The sequence below is a fragment of the Octopus bimaculoides genome, chromosome 24 (assembly GCF_046866305.1).
Source record: "Octopus bimaculoides isolate indiv1 chromosome 24, ASM4686630v1, whole genome shotgun sequence".
In the NCBI taxonomy this organism is placed as follows: domain Eukaryota; kingdom Metazoa; phylum Mollusca; class Cephalopoda; order Octopoda; family Octopodidae; genus Octopus; species Octopus bimaculoides.
This window is the reverse complement of record NC_142951.1, coordinates 11,171,160-11,190,089: the sequence shown is the minus strand read 5'-3', so window position 1 is coordinate 11,190,089 and position 18,930 is coordinate 11,171,160. Positions and strand designations below refer to the sequence as shown.

Genomic DNA, 18,930 nt, shown 5'->3' with positions numbered 1-18,930 from the left:
GCGTGCTAATGTTTCTGCCAGCTCGCCACCTCTTCCCTTTTCTTTCAGTTTCTATCTACCAAATCCAGTGACAGGGACTTAGTTGGCTTGGCGCTACAGTAGAAGACACTTGCTCAAGGTGCTATTCAAAGAGACTCAACCCAGAACTTGTGATTGAGAAGAGCAGTAAATTCAGATAAATGGAACACAATGAGCAACATCCCAACTTCTACCACCACCACCATCACTTCAACATCCATACTGCTACGCTTGCACAAGTGGAGGAGTCTTCAACATGTCACCACTCATTGCAGTTCTTTGTCAATTCTTTTATGAAGTTCAAAAATCTAGAGATCAACCTTCAACACTTCATCTCAGGTTATCGTCATGACAACAGGTTCCATTTACTTTGAGTATTCAACACTTCATGGGATTGACATCCTCTATGCATATGCATGTAATGCCTGTACCAGTGTAGTCTTCTTATAGACAAGATCTGATTCTTACATCTAGTTTCCAACCCACCCATACCTGTCTCAGCTCATTTGCACTCACATGTTGAGAATGCCATTGACTCAACCCAATTCATTAAAAACTGCTTCAGATGAAAATATTTAAAAAACAAAAGAAATGTGGAAGTGCTGCTGGATCGAGAAATATGAGTAGTGCCGGATTAAGAGATGCGAGCGGTGGTGCTGGATTAAGAGATGCGAGGGGTGGTGCCGGATTAAGAGGTGCGAGCGGTGGTGCCGGATTAAGAGATGCGAGCGGTGGTGCCGGATTAAGAGATGCGAGTGGTGGTGCCGGATTAAGAGATGCGAGTGGTGGTGCCGGATTAAGAGATGCGAGTGGTGGTGCTTGATTAAAAGATGAGTGGTGGTGGTGGTGGTGCTGGATTAAGAGAAGCGAGGAGTGGTGCTTGATTAAAAGATATGAGTGGTGGTGGTGGTGGTGCTGGATTAAGAGATGCGAGGAGTGGTGCTGGTGCTGAATGAGTAGTGGTGGTGCTTGATTAAAAGATACAAGTGTTGGTGATGGAGGCAGATAAAGTGAGATGACAGTGAAAGTGGTGGTGGATCAAGAGACAGTAAAACCGTTCCTACCTGTTGTTCATGGTTGAAGAGTTGAGCAGCAAGGATCTCACCACATCCAGCAGTAGACATAGGGCCCTTGTGAGGGGTCAGTTTTGAGGACTTGGCTGACGAAGGTGACGGTGTTGCCGAAGAATTGCAAGAGCCACTTATGTTCAGGCTGCCACCAATGATGCTAGAGTCTATTGGGAGATTGGGATGTGATTGAGAGAGGAAAGGTGTTTGTCCAGAATGTTGGTTCGGCAATCCGTCCTGGCTCCTTGGCAGAGGGTGGCCATTCACTGAGGGACCCTGACCAATGTCTTTTTTGTCACAGATGAGTGACAGAGGACTGCTTCGAGAGCTGTCTGAACAGACATTGTTGCTGTAGGAATCTTTGAGGACACTGTCTATGTACATTTGGTTTTTCATGAGGGTTTTTTGAGCTGAATAACCTAAAAAAGAGAAAAAAAAAAAATTAAGAGGTTAAGGTGGCAATAGTACAAATCTACTGAAGAAACAAAATCAGATTTAGTCATAGATACCATGTTGTATTGGGATCTAGCGTAAGGCTAGCCTTAACAGAGCAGATGTGATTTTAAAAAAATGCTCCAGCAATGACCACCCTTACTGTCTCTTTTCATAGACTACATTGTCCAGTATATTCTTTAAAATGACAGCATGTGATCTGAGGAAGATTCGGCTGCTAGTTCTAGTAAGCTGAACAGCTTCAGAGAGACTCTTTTGTTGGCTCAACATGAGCTGTGTCTAACTTTTAACTGGTCACATTCAGCCCAAATATTTTACTCAATGTTTAAATTGGCCAGGTCTGTCCTATCCTACAATGTCATTTCATCAAAACAAGAAAATGCATGATTAATTCAAAACAACGAATAAATAAACATTACATTTGCCAGAGCAATCTGAATGCTGCAGGGTTAAGATATATACTATTACTGTCAAGGGGAAACGTAATTCGGGTGAAATGTCCCAAGACAATGGATTTAACAATTCATGCATTTATTATCATGTCTACTCAAGACTTCCCCAAGGATAAAGAATTTTTGTTGCTTTTCTTTTTAAACCAAATCTTTACATTGAACTCATACACAGCTATCTGGACTAGTCTATAGACATTACTGCACTGGATGACAATAAAAACCTGTTGAATTGTCAAACTAGCTAACACCATTACTATTCTTCAGCTAGTAACAACTAGCTTTTATACAGGGTGTCCACAAAGTCTGGGTACATGGGGATTAACACATACTTTAAGAAATTATTATTTCTTATCTTTAATTGTTTATGTTATGATTTTATTTACTACATGTACCCAGACCTTGTGGACACACTGTATATCAAAAGCTTAACCTTTAGTATTCAGATTTTTCTGTCAAATTAATTAAGCATTATCTTGAAGCTCCAAGATTTCAATGATGAGGTTGTTTATTTTTAGAACGACACTGTAGGGTAATTTGGCTGGTTTGAACATAAAACAAGAATATTTGGGCCAGATATAGCTGCTCTAAATGCTAAAGGGTTAATGATCAAGTCCAAATATTCAGGTTTGTAAAGTAAACTTGTAAAAAATATGCTATTAGAGCAAAGAACAAAATTCAGAAAATAAAAAGGAAAAAAGAAATAACATACTGTTTAAACTACATCCATCCTGCTTGGCCTGGCGTTCTTTCTCCACAGCCTTTTCTGAATGCATCTTCCTAATCACTGATGTTGGTGTAAAAGCCACCGATACCGAAGTCTAAAAAAAGTATAGTAGATGGTCGAATTGGTGAAATACCGGGCAAAAATGCTTTGCAGTGTTTTATTATACTTGTGTCATCAACCCTTTACCTGTCCAGTGTATCATGTGATATACCGGACATTTCCATGGCAATGTACGAAGCATATACAATAGACATTCTACTAAGAACATAAATAGGGGAATGTATGTGCGTGTGCTTCATATGTGATACATGGGAAGGAAGGAGATTAATTTGGTTTAGTTGGTGAGTAATATGTGATCATAGGATGTATCACACAATAAAAACATGTATTATGTGATGCACATTCTCAAAACAAAAGCATGTGTGTGTATGTGTGTGTGATGTGAAGCATGCATCTGTTGTATTAAAAATTGTTTACAATGTGCTATGTGGATCATCACAGGATACACATGTTTTTATTGAGTGCAATACATTGTGATCAGATATTTTTTTTTTACTATAGGTACAAGGCCTTAAATTTGGAGTCAAAGGGTTAGTCCAGTGGTTTCCAACCTGTGGTCCACAAAAGGTAGTACTGGGAGTCCATGAACTAAATTCAAAATTTCATATATATATATATATATATATATATATATATATATATATATATATAACTTCCCTTGGCAAACAGGACACAGTCATGTGTCGATAAGCCAGCTGGAGGAGATGTCCTCCTGGGGCTAAAAGCAACAGTAACATCCACCCCTAGGGGTCAGCCACACTTAAGTGGCAATATACTACACTTTATCGTGCAGTTACTGTTAATACTTCATTTCGAGAATTAACATTGATATTATATATATAGTTTTAGGGAAAAGAACCAAGTTTCAAAAACTCATCAATGAAAATCCACTATCACATATAGAAAAATTAATAATTAAAAGCACAATAAATGAGTATAATATAAAACAAAGTAAATATTATAAGTGTCCCTAATATTATTATTATTATTATTATATATATATATATATATATATACACACACACATATGGATAAACATATTAAAAAGAAACTGTGGGAAAACTCATTTAAATAAAAAGGGTCCTTGGTAGTGAAAAGGTCAGGAACCACTAGGTTAGTCCATCACATTGCCCCCCCCCCCCCGTGCTCAACTGGCATACACAAATTAGTTTTTGCATTTACTATATTAGAAGGACCAAGAGATTTAATAGCTACTTCTAAGTCGACTGACAACATGGAAACTTCTTCAGTTCATATATCAAGTGTGTTAGGATTGACAATGATGTACGCTATTACAGTGAGTCATCAATGCAAAAGCACATCTATTAATTTTTACTTACTTTGGGACCCATATTGACTGGTGTTGGAATTCCTCGGCTAATAGAGACAGGAGACTTGGATCTGTAAAACAAATGGTTACAGTCATTAAATTCAGAAGAAGAGAAAGATTCTTCCTTCAAGAAACTCCCTATCTTCAGTTACCAAATATGCATACTCGACAAGAGTTATTTCTCAAACAGCACACCACCAAAATAACATTACACAATCCTTCAAGAATTGTGCTCCCTCCACACACAAGCATCATTGACTTGCACATATCTCCCTAACCTGCAGAAATGTCAAATTCATTAAGGAACCAAGTTGACATGATATACAAGTAGGAATATAGTTGAAAAATTTGCCCTTCGAGTAGACGAGCATTTCATTGAAATTGCAAGAAAAGTTTGAATTAGACGAAACAAATGTTAAACCAGTTAAATAGTCGATATTCACCCATCACCAATGACTTCCTCTTCAATTAATAACTGAAAACAAATACTCTCAAAGAACCTGGGAGAAAGTATTCAGCTCTGCAAGCTGAGAATCAAGAGCTTAATATTTCTTCAGCCTCTCGCAGTGATGATATACCATCTTATGCCGCTTGTTTAAGTCCGTGTGGACTGAGCCACTGGACATTCAAATGTTTTTTTATGAGATTCAGCACAGAGCTGTTGATAAAATAAATATAACCCAGTTACAGTTATTAGCCTCTGGCTTCAACCAGTCATCAGACAAAGCCATTACCATCTACTAAAACATCATTTAATGTCTGCTTTCCATGATGGCATTGATTGGACGGTTTGACCGGGGACTAGTGAGCCAAATGGCAGCATCAGGCTCCAATCTGATCCGGCAGAGTTTCTACAGCAAATGCTTAACTCTTTAGTCTGCTTTTATGATCAAAGTGGACGGATCTGACCGCTCACACCTACCCTGCAATATTCTAAAAACTATCATCAAAATCTTGGAGTTACAAGAATGCATGATTAATCCAAAGCAATATGGATAAATAAGCATTGTATTCGACTGACCAACCTGAATGCCAAAGGATTAAAAGCCATACTCTATACGGTGCATAAAAATAAAAACAAAGACCTTTCTTGTTGCTTTCTAAGAAATCGTTCATGTTCTTCCATATCCTTCTTAAAGGACATCATATCCTTGGGGCTGTTCACGCGCGGAAGCACACTGTGAGGTCGTATGTTGGTTGCACTCTGAAGAATGGAGAACGATAACATTTTTCATCAATTCATTAAGCAAACACCAATTTTAATGATTAACGACATAAACACCTAAAATTTTCATTATCATTTTCATCATCATTTCCAGGTGACCTTCAGAAATGGTTTTAGAGTTTATTAGCAAATGTAGCAAACAGTGAAGAATTTATTAAGTCCATGGCAATCTAAATGCTCAGAAACTGTCTTGCTTTATATTACTAATAGTGAAGGTGCATGGCCTAGTGGATAGTGGCTGCACTCATACATGTAGGATCATCATCATCATCATCGTTTAACGTCTGCTTTCCATGCTGGCATGGGTTGGACAATTTGACTGAGGACTGGTGAACCAGATGGCTACACCAGGCTCCAATCTGATCTGGCAGAGTTTCTACAGCTGGATGCCCTTCCTAATGCCAACCGCTCCAAGAGTGTAGTGGGTGCTTTTTACGTGCCACCGGCACGAAGGCCAGTCAGGCGGTACTAGCAACGGCCACGCTCAAAATGGTGTATTTTATGTGCCACCCGCACAAGAGCCAGTCCAGGGGCAACGATCTCACTAGAAAGTCCTTATACATGCCGCGGGCACAAGTGCCAGAAAGGCGACGCTGGGCACAGGTGCCATCACGATTTCGATTTCCCCAACAAGTCTTCGCAAGCTGAGTTTCGTGTCCAATGAAGGAGACGACGTTGGCATGGGTGTCAGTCGTCGAATTTAACTCGATTTCGATTTCACTTGCCTCAACAGGTCGACTAGGCAGGGCGTTGAGTTTTTGAGCAAAAGAACAGTTCATATAGCTCCAAGATCACTCACTCATAAAATGAATTCCAGCAATAGGTGGGAAGTTAAACAGATCTCAATGAAGGCTGTGACCTGCAGCCAAGCAATTAAACAAAAAAAAAAAAAAAGATGAATGTGATTATTACCGTCAAATTACTAATAGGCTGACCAAGACTGCTTTGCACCAGAGGCCCAGGATGGACAGGTGCAGGTGCACTTAAGTGTACAGGTGGTTGTTGACTAAACACTGCAATAAAAAAAAAAATTGCACATTAGTTAAATTTTAAATCAAAAGTGAGAAAACAAAAATTATCAACACATTTTTCCAGTCCAGTACATTGTAAAAGGACACATTGAAATATAAAGAACAAATGCTGCCACTTTAGCATGCAGTCTAACAGGCCATTTACACTTTAGCATCCCAGATCAAGTAATATCACAGCATAGACTACCCTGTGTAACACAATTTTTGTCCTTAGATAGCAACTGTTATATCCTATTTGCTTACACCAAGAAAGTACGAAAAATGGTTAATAATTTCTTTAAACTTTGCTCGTTATATTTATTCAAACTCCAAAGAACAATTCCTGCTCATAATCAGGGATGCACATATTGTCAGCCATTAAGGGACATGCTCAGCTGGTTAAGGTCAAGCAACTGACAAGCTAATCTGTGGTAGTGAGCAGAATATTTGCTATAATAATTTTTTTCTTTTCTGCCCACAAGGGGCTACACACAGAGGGGACAAACAAGGACGGACAAACGGATTAAATCGAATATACTGATCTCCAGTGCGTAACTGGTACTTATTTAATCGACCCTGAAAGGATGAAAGGCAAAGTCGACCTCAGTGGGATTTGAACTCAGAGCATAACTGCAGATGAAATACCGCTAAGCATTTCGCCTGGCGTGCTAACGTTTCTACCAGCTTGCCGCCTATATAGCAGAATATATAAGCAGAAATATAACAATATTTCTGCTTCAGCAACTCGGTTGCTGAATGCCTGAAATGTAATGGAAAATAGGTCAGTTTCAAAACATTGATGTCCAGGACAGAAAAGCAAAGTTTGAGGGGGGTTGTAGTCATTTCCTTTGATTTCTAGATAGAAGCAAATAAAAAATAACACTGACCAAAAACAAAAAAAAAATTAAAATTTGTTACGTAGTGCTATGGATACTGCAATAGACTATATGCATAAGTAGCACCAAACAAATATAGTTAGAGAGAGAAAAACAGAATTTGCTGAATCCTCATTCAAGGATCTTATCCCAGTAACAGATTATATTTTAGGCTCCAAACCAATAAGGAAACTCCTATGTGGTCATTCGATCTTTTAAGAATAGAAAATCACTCCCACTATCTTAACCCTTTAGGATTTAATCCAACCATATCTGGCCCAAATATTTTACCCATTTTATATTTAAGCTGGCCAGATCTGACCTCTCACACCTACCTACAATGTCATTCTAAAACTAAATCACATCACTGAAATCTCAAAGCTTCAAGATAACTGATTAATTCAAAACAATGTGAATAAATGAGCATTACATTCGACAGAAGAATCTGAATACTAAAGGGTTAAAAAAATATAAGGGGAACACAGGTCACAAGGGGGAATTTCTAATAATAAGTCTGCTCCTTTAAGGTTAAGCTTAAGCTAAACAACATTACTTTCCGCTGAACTGATTTTTGCAATTCAAACGACTTTAAGACTCCTAAAAAACACCGATTATATTATTGTAGGGGTTTTGATAAAAAGATTTATGAAATTGCAAGAATTGCTCTAAGTAGAAAGTTGAAGAGAATAGGGAAAAAAAAAAATTCTTGATCTTCAAAATGTTAGAACTTTATTGTCGTAAATTTGAAATTGCTCAGAAATAAAACAATGAAACAGTTTTTCACTAAACGGGAAAAAAAAAAAAAAAAAAAAAAAAAATTCATTTCAGTATTAGTGAACATATTAGTTCTTAACTATAAATATCTTCAACAGATTCTTACTTCTCTCCAAGAATTCTTTGGAGAACTGGAAAAGTAGCAGCAATATTACCGAAAATCTTCACCACCATAACATTTGCTTTTATGTGTGTAGTTTTTAAATACAAGAGAACCAGAGGAAACTTACTAATAGGAGAAGGGATTCTTGGCTGAGAGGTGTGTACAGAGCCAGGCTGGCCAGATAGCAAGTTCTGTTGCAGGTACTGAGATGTTGTAGGGTGCAATGGAGGTCCTCCAGGGGAAAGGTTCCGGTGTCCGACATGCTGCAGAACTGCTGCCAGTTGTGGGTTCGGTGATGCAGGTTTTGCAATAATGTCTGGGTTCTGTTTGATGAAGTTTAGGATAGCATCAGAAGAGGTCTGCTGTCCACTTCCAGTTGGGGTAACTCCAGACACATAGGTAGGTTGTTGTTGTAAGACTGGTGTCGGTTGTTGCTGTGGTGTTGGCTGATTGGACTTTTGCTGCTGCTGCTGCTGCTGTTGTTCTTGGTTGTGCTGGCGGTGTTGGTGCTGTTGTTGCATTCGAATTTGATTCAGAGTCTGCTGTTGAATCTGGAGTTGCTGTTCTTTGTTGCGATTCAATGCCTGTAAATTTAGAAACAAAAATTTTGTTACACAGATTTGTTGAGTGGGGTGGATATGAATAAAAGATCAAATATTAATAGTTATAAGAGCTACACAGCTTTGTTTATTGGTTATTGTTATGATGTGTAAAAATTAATATTATTGCTGTAGCTCATTGTGAGTGTGTTTTCATTTTGAGATCATTTAGGCTTCTGTTACTGTTAAGGTATTTTGGGTTCTACCATGAACTTCAACTCCTGAAAAGTAGTATTTATGTAATCATCAACCCATAAATTTAACCTTAAAAATATGGTCTAAAATAATTCATACATGAGTATATATGGTAAGTAAAAGAATATGTATTTTAGGATTTTGCTTTAGCATAACACCAGTTTGAGCGTGGCCGTTGCCAGTACAGCCTGACTGGCCTTCGTAGGATTTTCGAGCGAGATCGTTACCAGTGCCCCTGGACTGGCTCTTGTGCGGGTGGCACATACAATACACCATTTTGAGTGTGGCCGTTGCCAGTACCGCCTGACTGGCCTTCGTGCCGGTGACACGTAAAAGTACCCACTACACTCTGAGTGGTTGGCATTAGGAAGGGCATCCAGCTGTAGAAACTGCCAAATCAGATTGGAGCCTGGTGTTGCCGTCCGGTTTCACCAGTCCTCAGTCAAATCGTCCAACCCATGCTAGCATGGAAAGCGGACGTTAAACGATGATGATGATGATGGTGATGGTTTTACATCTGAATGCTGTCCCTATTGTTAACCATTAGGCTCAACTATAAAACCATCATCATTTTAACCCTTTAGTGTTTAAACCGGCCAAATATTCTACATGTTTTATATTCAAACTGGTCATATCTAGCCTCTCTCACCTAACCTACAGTGACATTCTAAAAATAAAAACAATCATATCATTGAAACCTCAAAGCTATAACATAATGCATGATTAATTCAGAACAATTTGAGTGAAAAAAATATTACATTTAACAGAGTAATCTGAACACTAAAGGGTTAAAGTCCACTTCCCCATGCCTACAAGGGTTGTACAGAGTTTATAAAGGTTTTCTATGACTGCTGCCCTTCTTGTCACCAGTCCATACAAGTTTCCAAACAAGGTAATGTTCCCCATGGCTGGGCATATTTTCACAGAAGACTGGAAACAAAGGTCACTGCTTGTATGACAGTGACACTTTAACTATCACACAATGTCAAAGAGACACTAACACACACAACAGGCTTCTTTCAGTTTCCATCTACCAAATCCACTCACAAGGCTTTGGTCAACCCAGGGATATATTAGAAGACACCTGTCTAAGACATCATGCAGTGGAACTGAAGCTGCTCAACCATACACTGCAAATCATACCACACAGTAATGAAATCAGTGAGTGGAACCAAACTTATCACAAGTTAACTGTATCCCAAAACTAGTTAGCCATTTACAGAGTTAACCATCACAGCTGAAATTCATAGCCAACGTCAGCTCAAATCATGGCACAGACATTGAAAAGCAGTTCTGAAGCAAGGCACCAAAGATATACTCGTCTCCAATCTCCTTAGCTTGGAAAGGAAGTTGTAATGTTGTACTTAAAAGCTGATGACACCATGAAGGTTATCCGTACCTCTATGCAAGAAGAGAAGCCTTCTTTAATACAATCGGGCTCATGCTCACGAAGAAAATACTGAATTTACAAGTGATAGACATAAAAACCATCATCTTAATGGTCTAATTTTTTCCATGCTTGCATGAATTCATTAACCCTTTCGTTACCATATTTTGAGATGCTCTGTGTTTCTTTCAATTAATTTTAAATATAACTAAGAATTTAGAAAAATAACAGTCATCATTAAGCTAGTGTTAGAAACGTAAATTGTGACTAAGGTTTGGTGGAAGATTTTAATTTAAATCTTATGGAAACAAGACATTTGTACTACAGAGTCAGAGGCAGTTTCAGCTGAGATGGTAATGGAAGGGTCAAGGCAAGTTTTCTTATTTCTTTACTGCCCACAAGGGGCTAAACATAGAGGACAAACAAGGACAGACAAAGGGATTAAGTTGATTACATCGACCCCAATGCGTAACTGGTACTTATTTAATTGACCCCGAAAGGATGAAAGGCTAAGTTGACCTCGGCAGAATTTGAACTAAGAACATAGCTGCAGACGAAATACTGCTAAGCACTTTGCCTGGCGTGCTAATGTTTATGCCAGCTCACCGCCTTTTCTAGGCAAGTTTTCTACAGCCATATACCCTGCGTATTGCACACAGCACAAAAAGATTTGTGGGTAGCACATGGTACAATTTCCTACCATTAAACTATCAAATCTCTAAACAGCAAACTTCTAAAATTACTTAAGGGGAGGACAGGTGAAGAGCAATATAGAAAATATATAAGACTGTTTTCTAAATTATAGAAATGGCAATTCAAATTAAACCTACATGCAAAAATTCATTTTGGCCAGATGTTAAATATGGAATGGTTGGTGGAGGCTGAGCAGGAAGATTTGGAGGTGACCTGCGATCTGGAATCTGAAAGAAGAAAATGAAAAATAGAATAAAGACAAAAAGATTTTAAATAATACAAAATCGTTCACAGGCTTACAGTTCTGTGTATTAACCAGGTGAAACAAATTGCTAATTTGCTGGACTATCAGGTGAAGCCTGTGGGTACGAAGACCAAATCGAGTACAGGTGTCAGGCCTCAGTTTACTTTCACAGGTTTGTCAAAAATGCAGCCATACTACCACCTTGAAGAGCATCTTAGTCAATCATCAACCCCATTGATTTGATTTTTTGTTTTTTTGATTTATGAAGTCTTGTACTTATTTTTAGCAATATCTTTATTGTACCACTAAGTTACAGGACATTGATAACATTTGAATAGCTTCTAACGTAAAGACAAAGAAACACACATACAATAGGTTTCCGCACTGTCTACCAATTTCATTCACAAAACATTGGTCAACCCAACAAGACATGAGAGACACTCGCCCAAGGGGCAATAGTGATTCATCATTCACAAGATCTTCAGCATTATGTATCCAAGATCTTAGATCAAGGACATTAATGAACTCAGTTTCATCAAGCAAAACTGTTAGAGGAAATAAGCTAGAGGTTTAAAGAATTTAAAGATCATTTGGTTTATGTGAAATAAGCGTTTTCTCAAATGGCTTTCAGTTTAATACAAAAACGAAAAAAAAAAATGCAGGACTGACATAAAAGAGAGGGAGTGAGAGAACAGGAAAGAGCATATCAAGACGGTTATCTTACATGAGGTTTAGAGTTGTCGACAGCAGCTGCCTTCATCATAGAGAGGAGTTTGTTGAAGGCTGACATATCACCACTGCAGTCTGGTACTTCCAAAGGACTTACAGTAACCATACCGTTGGGACTCATTTGGTGGTGTAGGTCAGCTTCAATCTCAGCAACCGTCTTTACACGGCCTGGCATGCCTGCAAAAGGGGAAAAGAAATAAGATGTCCAGTTTTATATATATATATATATATATATATACATATGAAAAAAACCCGAAAAAAAAAGATCAGTTACAAAGTTTTTTGTAAAAATGTTGAAACTAAAGAATGAAATGGTAAAGTGCCAAGAAAAGAATGGTTTCAATTACCAGAAAAATTAACAGAATCCACACCACATTTGGAGGTGGAGGTGGGGGGGGGGTAGACATATGAGCTTTGTTATCTTTGAATTTGTTACATATTTTGGTAGAACTGCAATCTTGGATCCATCAACATAGTATCTCTTTACATAAAGGAAAGTTTACAATACATCTGGATTATCCTAATGGCAACAATATATTTTAGCTATGTTAATGATAACATGAAATACTTGTAATATATTTCAGATAGGACTAAAATGGTGAACTACTAAAATCATTAGCACACCGGACAAAATGCTTAGCGGCATTTCATCTGTCTTTAGATTTAGTTCAAATTCTGCCTTCCATCAATTTGGAGAGTCGATAAAATAAGTACCAGTTGGACAGTGGCGCCAATGTAATCATCTTACACCCTTCCATGAACTTGCAGTGCCAGAATTTGAAACCAATATATTTCAGTTAAGACTGCTAACAAACATATAAAAACATTGTATCATACACTTTAAATTAAAATTTTTTTTTTTTTTTAAATTCATAACATCTGTTTTATTTCTGTGTTGCATGGGTGGGAAGGAGTTGCTCTTTCTGACCTCCATCAACTTAACTTCTTCCCCCCCCCCCCCCCCAGTGTGTCTGGCAAGTTAATAACGGGTACCACTCTTTCATAGATATGTTACCCTAATCAAAGTACACCCACATTGGCCAATTCAAAATTTGGACCTTATGTTCTAAGCAGCCCATTATATTCGCTTTTCTCTAATTGCCCTTAATAGTTTTAAGTCAACTCAGCATTTTAACATCTTGTTGGGCTTGCGGATTTTCTGAAGGAAGCAAATGGTGGAGGTCCGAGGAGTGCAGACAATGTAGGTGGAGGCAGTGGGAAGGAAACAGGAGGAGGAGATGAGATTGTGGATAGTGGAGGACAGTTTGTTGGTAGGTAGGCATGGGGTTAGAGGGCAAAGAGCAACAGAAAGAGGTGTCTTGAAGTTGGCGGAGAGCTTCAACCTTGTAGAGATCTGCACGCCACACCACCACACCTCCACTCTGGTTGGCTGTTTTATGATAATGTCTTTGCGGCGTCAGAGACATCGAAGGGCCGAGAGTTCGGCCGGGGAGATGTTCAGAAGTCGGGGACACCTACGAAAGTTAAACCAGTCCACAACATGTTGGCAGAACAGGTACCAGGTCATGCATTTTGGAAGGAGAAATATAATATATATATAGATTATATTTCTCCTCCCAAAATGCATGATCTGGTACTCGTTAGAAACCAGCAAGTTTAATAGCCAGTAAATAAAGGTCTTAATTGTAGGAAGTAGTAGTAGAAGCAACAGAATACGAAAGAAGAGTCTACATACCATAGGCATTTATACCAGGCGTTGGAGAGGCAGCAACAGAATCTCGCCCAGCTTTACCAAACAGTAAGGCTTTGAGTTGAGCAGAAGCATCGTGCACATTGACATTGGTAGGACTCCCTAAAAATATTGAATCAGAAGGGACAAGGGGAAAAAGAAAAAAAAAATTGGTCAGAAGACGCTTTTAAAACAGCAGAAATAGAGGCATGTTGTAGAATATTTTACAAAAACCATCTGAAAGAATTGTGTTAAGAAAAAAAACTCACATTGTTACCTATGACCAATGAAATTTTTTAGTAAAGTTTTGAAAGAATTTCAAAAAAATGTTAATTCAATTTGGTAATTCTTATTACAATTTTTTTTTTTAATTTTTAACAGAAAATGTTAAGACATTAGTATTAAATTAAATTCAGTGTCTCAAAAAAAAAAGTACAGATTTCTAAGAGTGAAACACACCTGTGTCTATTGCAATATCATGCAAAACAAAAAAGATTGTACTCTCTAAAGAATCTGTATTTTTGAGACACTATAAACACTAAAATTTCTGATTAATAATTAAAATTTAGTTTGAGTAATTGGCCTTTAATACAGTGATAGTTGCCTGTCTTAATTAGCATACAGCTCAGGTTTGTTTTTTTGTTTGCTTTTCTAAAAGAAGAAGATCAAATTTTAACAAAAATTTTAATTCCTTGTACATTAATATCTCTCACACCCAGAGATATTAAATATTCAATCAAAACTTGACTTTCACACGTATTCTGAACAGTAACGTAAAGCAAATTTCATCAGTGATTAATGCGAGACTGAAGCGGGACAGACAAGCCACCACCATGGAGGAATGGATGGGAGACCACCATGGAGGAATGGATGGGAGACAGAAGAAAGAGGAGGAGAAGGAGGCCAGGGAAAGGTGGAGAGAGAGAGAGAGAGAGAGAGAAAGAGAGAGAGAGAGAAAGAGAGAGAAAGAGAGAGAAAGAGAGAAATAAAGAGAGAGAAAAGAGAGAACATGAGAAAGAGATACAACAATAATCCCCATCAAGCCAAATGGTAATCTTGGTCATGCACGAGTGTAAATGTTGGTCATGCATGGCATCACACAGGTGAAATTAACATAAAACAATTCAAGTCTCATGTGACCCCTTCCCCACACATCTATATCAACTTAGAGTGTGTATGTGTGTGTAACTCCATGCCATGTGACAGAACAGTCCAGAGGTTTCTGAAAAATTAGTCATACATTGACAACAAACATCAAGTACAAACGTTTTTAACATTGAACCATGCTAGAGAAATTTTACAAAGACTAACTGCTACCCACTGTTTCTTCAATGAATCTGGCAAATCTACCACCTAATTTTTAATTTCAAGACCATTTACCCATTAATCAGATCTACAATTTACTTAAAAACATTAAATGGTAGGTAGATGTAAGGGGATTCCAGATAAATTTTTAAGTAAAACAGCATTTCTTAATACTATGTAAAAAAAAACAAAAAAAACACCTGTTTAACCCTTTCATTACCAACGCGGCTGAAACCGGCTCTAGTCCTGTGGTACAAATGTACCGTTTTCCTAAGTTTTGAATTAAAAAACACTAGCTTAAGTTATTTTACTAAATTCTTTGTTATATTTGAAATAATTGAAAGAAACACAGAGCATCTCAAAATAATACGGTAACGAAAGGGTTAAAATGTGTAGGACAGGGACATGAATTAAAAAAAAAAAAATAGCATACTTGCACACAAAAGAGTTAACCTTTAATTAACAGTATAACAATTCCTAGAGAGAAATTACATTGTAACATCAATAATAATAATCGTAACTAAATTACAGAGTAAGATTGAAAAAGTTTCCAGCTCAGTTTCCAAACTCAAAAACTGGGAGGGGAACAGGGGAAGGGTGTAAAGATAGTCGATGATAGGTTACAAATAAGTATGCGACCATTTCAGTAGACCACAAAAGTCAAGCTTACCTGAATCTGGTTTTTCAGGGACTGGACAGTTTAAGTTGAAAAGAGATTCCAATACAGAGTTGTTGCTGCTGCTGTGGTGGTGGTGGTGGTGGTGGTGGTGGTTGTTGATGTTGTTGGCGGTGGTGTTGGTGGTGGTAATGGTTGTGGTGGTGGTGTCCTGATTAAGTGACTCCAAGATGGCCCTTTTGCTGGACACAATACTACCCTGTGAAGGAGCAATACCCGACAGGATGCTCGGCCCTAACGACTGCTGCTGCTCCGATTGGGGTGATGGTGGTGCTCGAGATGGTAGAGGTGGCGATAATGTACGACTATTCACTGGGTGGGGACCCAAGGAAAACAGGGAATTACCTGTGTCTTCTGACTGCTGTATTGGTTGCGATAGTTGATGTTGTAATGCTGGTGGTAGTGAAGATGGTTGCAATGAATGCATTTGTTGTAACTGTGTAACTGGTGGGAGTGATGGCTGTTGCTGTGAGGGTGGCTTGTGGTGATAGGGAGGGGGGTGATGTTGTGGTGGTGGTGGTGGTGGTGGTTGTGGCTGCTGCTGTTGCTGCTGCTGCTGCAGTTGTTGAAGTTGATGATTACGATGTTGGATGAGAGGGTCCTGAGATGGATGCATACTTGATACTCCCATAATAGTTTGGGAAGTTGAGGAGGAGGAAATTGTAGTAGAACTGTGTGTTTCAATCAGATCTGATTAGATTAAGAAAAAAAATATGTAACAAAAAAAAAAAAATTTTTTTTAAATAACCAACCATACAAGTATATTTATGCACATACACACACACACATATATATATATATATATATATAAATAAATGTGTGTGCGCATGTGAATAAATTTAAACTTTAAAAATCAATTGCTAAGAAGTAATTAAGTCTTACCATCATTAAGTAGATAGATTTGATAAAACACTCAACTACCAGATTTTAATTTGAACAGAATCTAGTGTTTAGTTCACATGCCTGTCTCCTTTTATGGAGGGAAAAAAAGATACTAAACTAAAATGTAATTCCAGACATTGATTCCATTCAGTGTTCCCAGTGCAGGCTATGGACACACGAGATGCAGTGGAATACTAGGAAGGTTAACAGAGAAGGTAGTGTTTACGTGTGGAAGATTTACAGGAGTCATTAAGACCACAGATAAATGGAAACTGATTTCCTCTGATGTCCCAGAGGATCTCTGGAAGCTGTAAATAATTTCTGCTGTCGAGGTGACCTAATTAGCAGTGGAGGAGGTGGTACAGAAAGTGTAATTGCTAGAATAAGAACAGGATGGAGAAAGTTCAAAGAGTTTTCACTTGGCAAAGGTCTCTCTCTCTCTCTCTCCAAAGGAAAGGAAGATTGTATAATGCATGTATACAAACTGCAATGCCACATGGTAGTGAGATGTGGGCCCGAATGCAAAGGATATGTGAAGAATAAATAGGAACAATATGCAATATGTATGACAGGAGATTGCACTAGTTTGGTCACATGATGCAGATGGATGAAGACAGTTGCATAAGTGCCAATCACTTAAAGAGGAGGGAAGTTGTGTAAGAGGGAGACCCAGGAAGATATGGGATGAAGTACTGAAGGCCAATCTCAAAATGCTGAGCCTTACAAAGGAGATGACAGAGGACCAAGATATGTAGTGCATTGCTGTACTCAAAAAGACCAGCCCACCTCAACAGAATTTGTGTCCTAAAACTAAGGTGACATGTAAATAGGCACTGGTGCTGGTTCCACATAAAAAGCAGACAATGGAATTTGGTGCAGCCATGACCTTGCCAGCTCCTGTCAAAGCCGAGCCAGTGGGGTGGTCGCGTTTAAAAGCTAAAACAATGCAAAGCGCATTGTAACCAGCGATGTCCAATGTCCAATAGTTTGGTCAATACCGTGATCAATTATTAACATTTCTATAATCACAGCACTGAGATACCATGATTATAGAAAGGTTAATAATTGATCTAAGTTTTAGTAATAGAGTTTAATAAAAATTGCTTCAAATTGACACAAAACCAATAATTTTAAGGGAGGGAGCAAGTTGTTTACATCAACCCCAGTATTTGACTGGTACTTTATGGGGCCCAAAATGAACCAAAAAGCAAAATGGACCTTGGCAGGAGTTAAGCTCCCAACATAAAGAACTGGAAGAAATGCCAATAGGCATTTTGGCAGACGTGATGATGATTCTGCCAGCAACTTCCTTGTTTAATAATAATTGAGCTAAAGTTTAATAAAGGGGACAGAAGATAGACATTGAAGTTGTACTTTAAAGAAAAAAAAAAATCTGATACTTCTATTCCTGAATAATTCTCGGGCAGAATGTGATTTTAGAAACACGAAAAAAAAAAAAGAAATTGAAAAGGAAACAGGAATATTAACTTTAAAACAAAATGTAAAAATAAGATATTGTATGCTTTGAAATAAGTATGCGTTTCTACATTAAAAACTTAAAATCTATTAGTTATTTTTTTTCATTTTCCCCAAAAAATATTTTAGAAATCTTAAGCTTCTAGTTATATCATTATTCGAAAGTGGTCGAAAGTATCCTTGCCAGATAAGTGGAATGAATTGCACAAAGAAAAAAAAAATGTAAAAACTAGCTACCATTAAGCACATTTTACAGACAACTTTGAGACAAAAGCAACACATAGAAAATGGTTTTTAAATAAATTGAATACTAGAATGTAAAAATGTTTTCAAAAATAAAAATTCAGTGTTCTGCATTAAAAAAAAATATGTAAACCAAACATCAAATATTGAAAATATTTTTAAAAAATACAGTTAGAAATGTAAATGTGAGCATGAAAATTAACACAATTAGTATAAACTCAAAATCAGTAATTAAACATGATTAACATCAACATTAATACATAACAGATAATAGAACAGACTTCATAAAAACTATTAAACATTAAATAGGTTATCTTTGGATATTTTTTCACTTTTTATAAAGATCACTGGTTTCGGCCAAGCAAAATGATTCCAGTACTTGTTGGCACTCCGTCGCTTACGACGTCAAGGGTTCCAGTTGATCCGATCAACGGAACAGCCTGCTCGTGAAATTAACGTGCAAGTGGCTGAGCACTCCACAAACACGTGTACCCTTAACGTAGTTCTCAGGGATATTCAGCGTGACACAGAGCGTGACAAGGCTGACCCCTTTGAATTACAGGTACAACAGAAACAGGAAGTAAGAGTGAGAGAAAGTTGTGGTGAAAGAGTACAGCAGGGTTCGCCACCATCCCCTGCCGGAGCCTCGTGGAGCTTTTAGGTGTTTTTCGCTCAATAAACACTCACAACGCCCGGTCTGGGAATCGAAACCATGATCCT

General features: G+C 37.9%; 1 protein-coding gene across 16 annotated transcripts in view; it reads right to left on the bottom strand.

Annotated features, from left to right (window-relative positions):
• Nucleotides 1-18,930, bottom strand: part of LOC106872957 (eukaryotic translation initiation factor 4E transporter) — a 117,512-nt gene that overhangs the window by 13,255 nt on the left and 85,327 nt on the right. For 8 of the 16 annotated variants that reach the window (XM_052976794.2, XM_052976795.2, XM_052976796.2 and 5 more), the window contains exons 11-20: nucleotides 15,604-16,299; nucleotides 13,635-13,751; nucleotides 11,934-12,115; nucleotides 11,103-11,192; nucleotides 8,219-8,675; nucleotides 6,242-6,342; nucleotides 5,190-5,308; nucleotides 4,115-4,175; nucleotides 2,700-2,808; nucleotides 1,083-1,504 (exon numbers count right to left, since the gene is read on the bottom strand). In XM_052976794.2, coding sequence (XP_052832754.2) covers nucleotides 1,083-1,504; nucleotides 2,700-2,808; nucleotides 4,115-4,175; nucleotides 5,190-5,308; nucleotides 6,242-6,342; nucleotides 8,219-8,675; nucleotides 11,103-11,192; nucleotides 11,934-12,115; nucleotides 13,635-13,751; nucleotides 15,604-16,299 — 2,354 coding nt within the window. The remainder of the gene's footprint in view (nucleotides 1-1,082; nucleotides 1,505-2,699; nucleotides 2,809-4,114; nucleotides 4,176-5,189; nucleotides 5,309-6,241; nucleotides 6,343-8,218; nucleotides 8,676-11,102; nucleotides 11,193-11,933; nucleotides 12,116-13,634; nucleotides 13,752-15,603; nucleotides 16,300-18,930) is intronic. The other 8 variants (XM_052976798.2, XM_089340915.1, XM_089340917.1 and 5 more) reach the window with 1 other exon arrangement.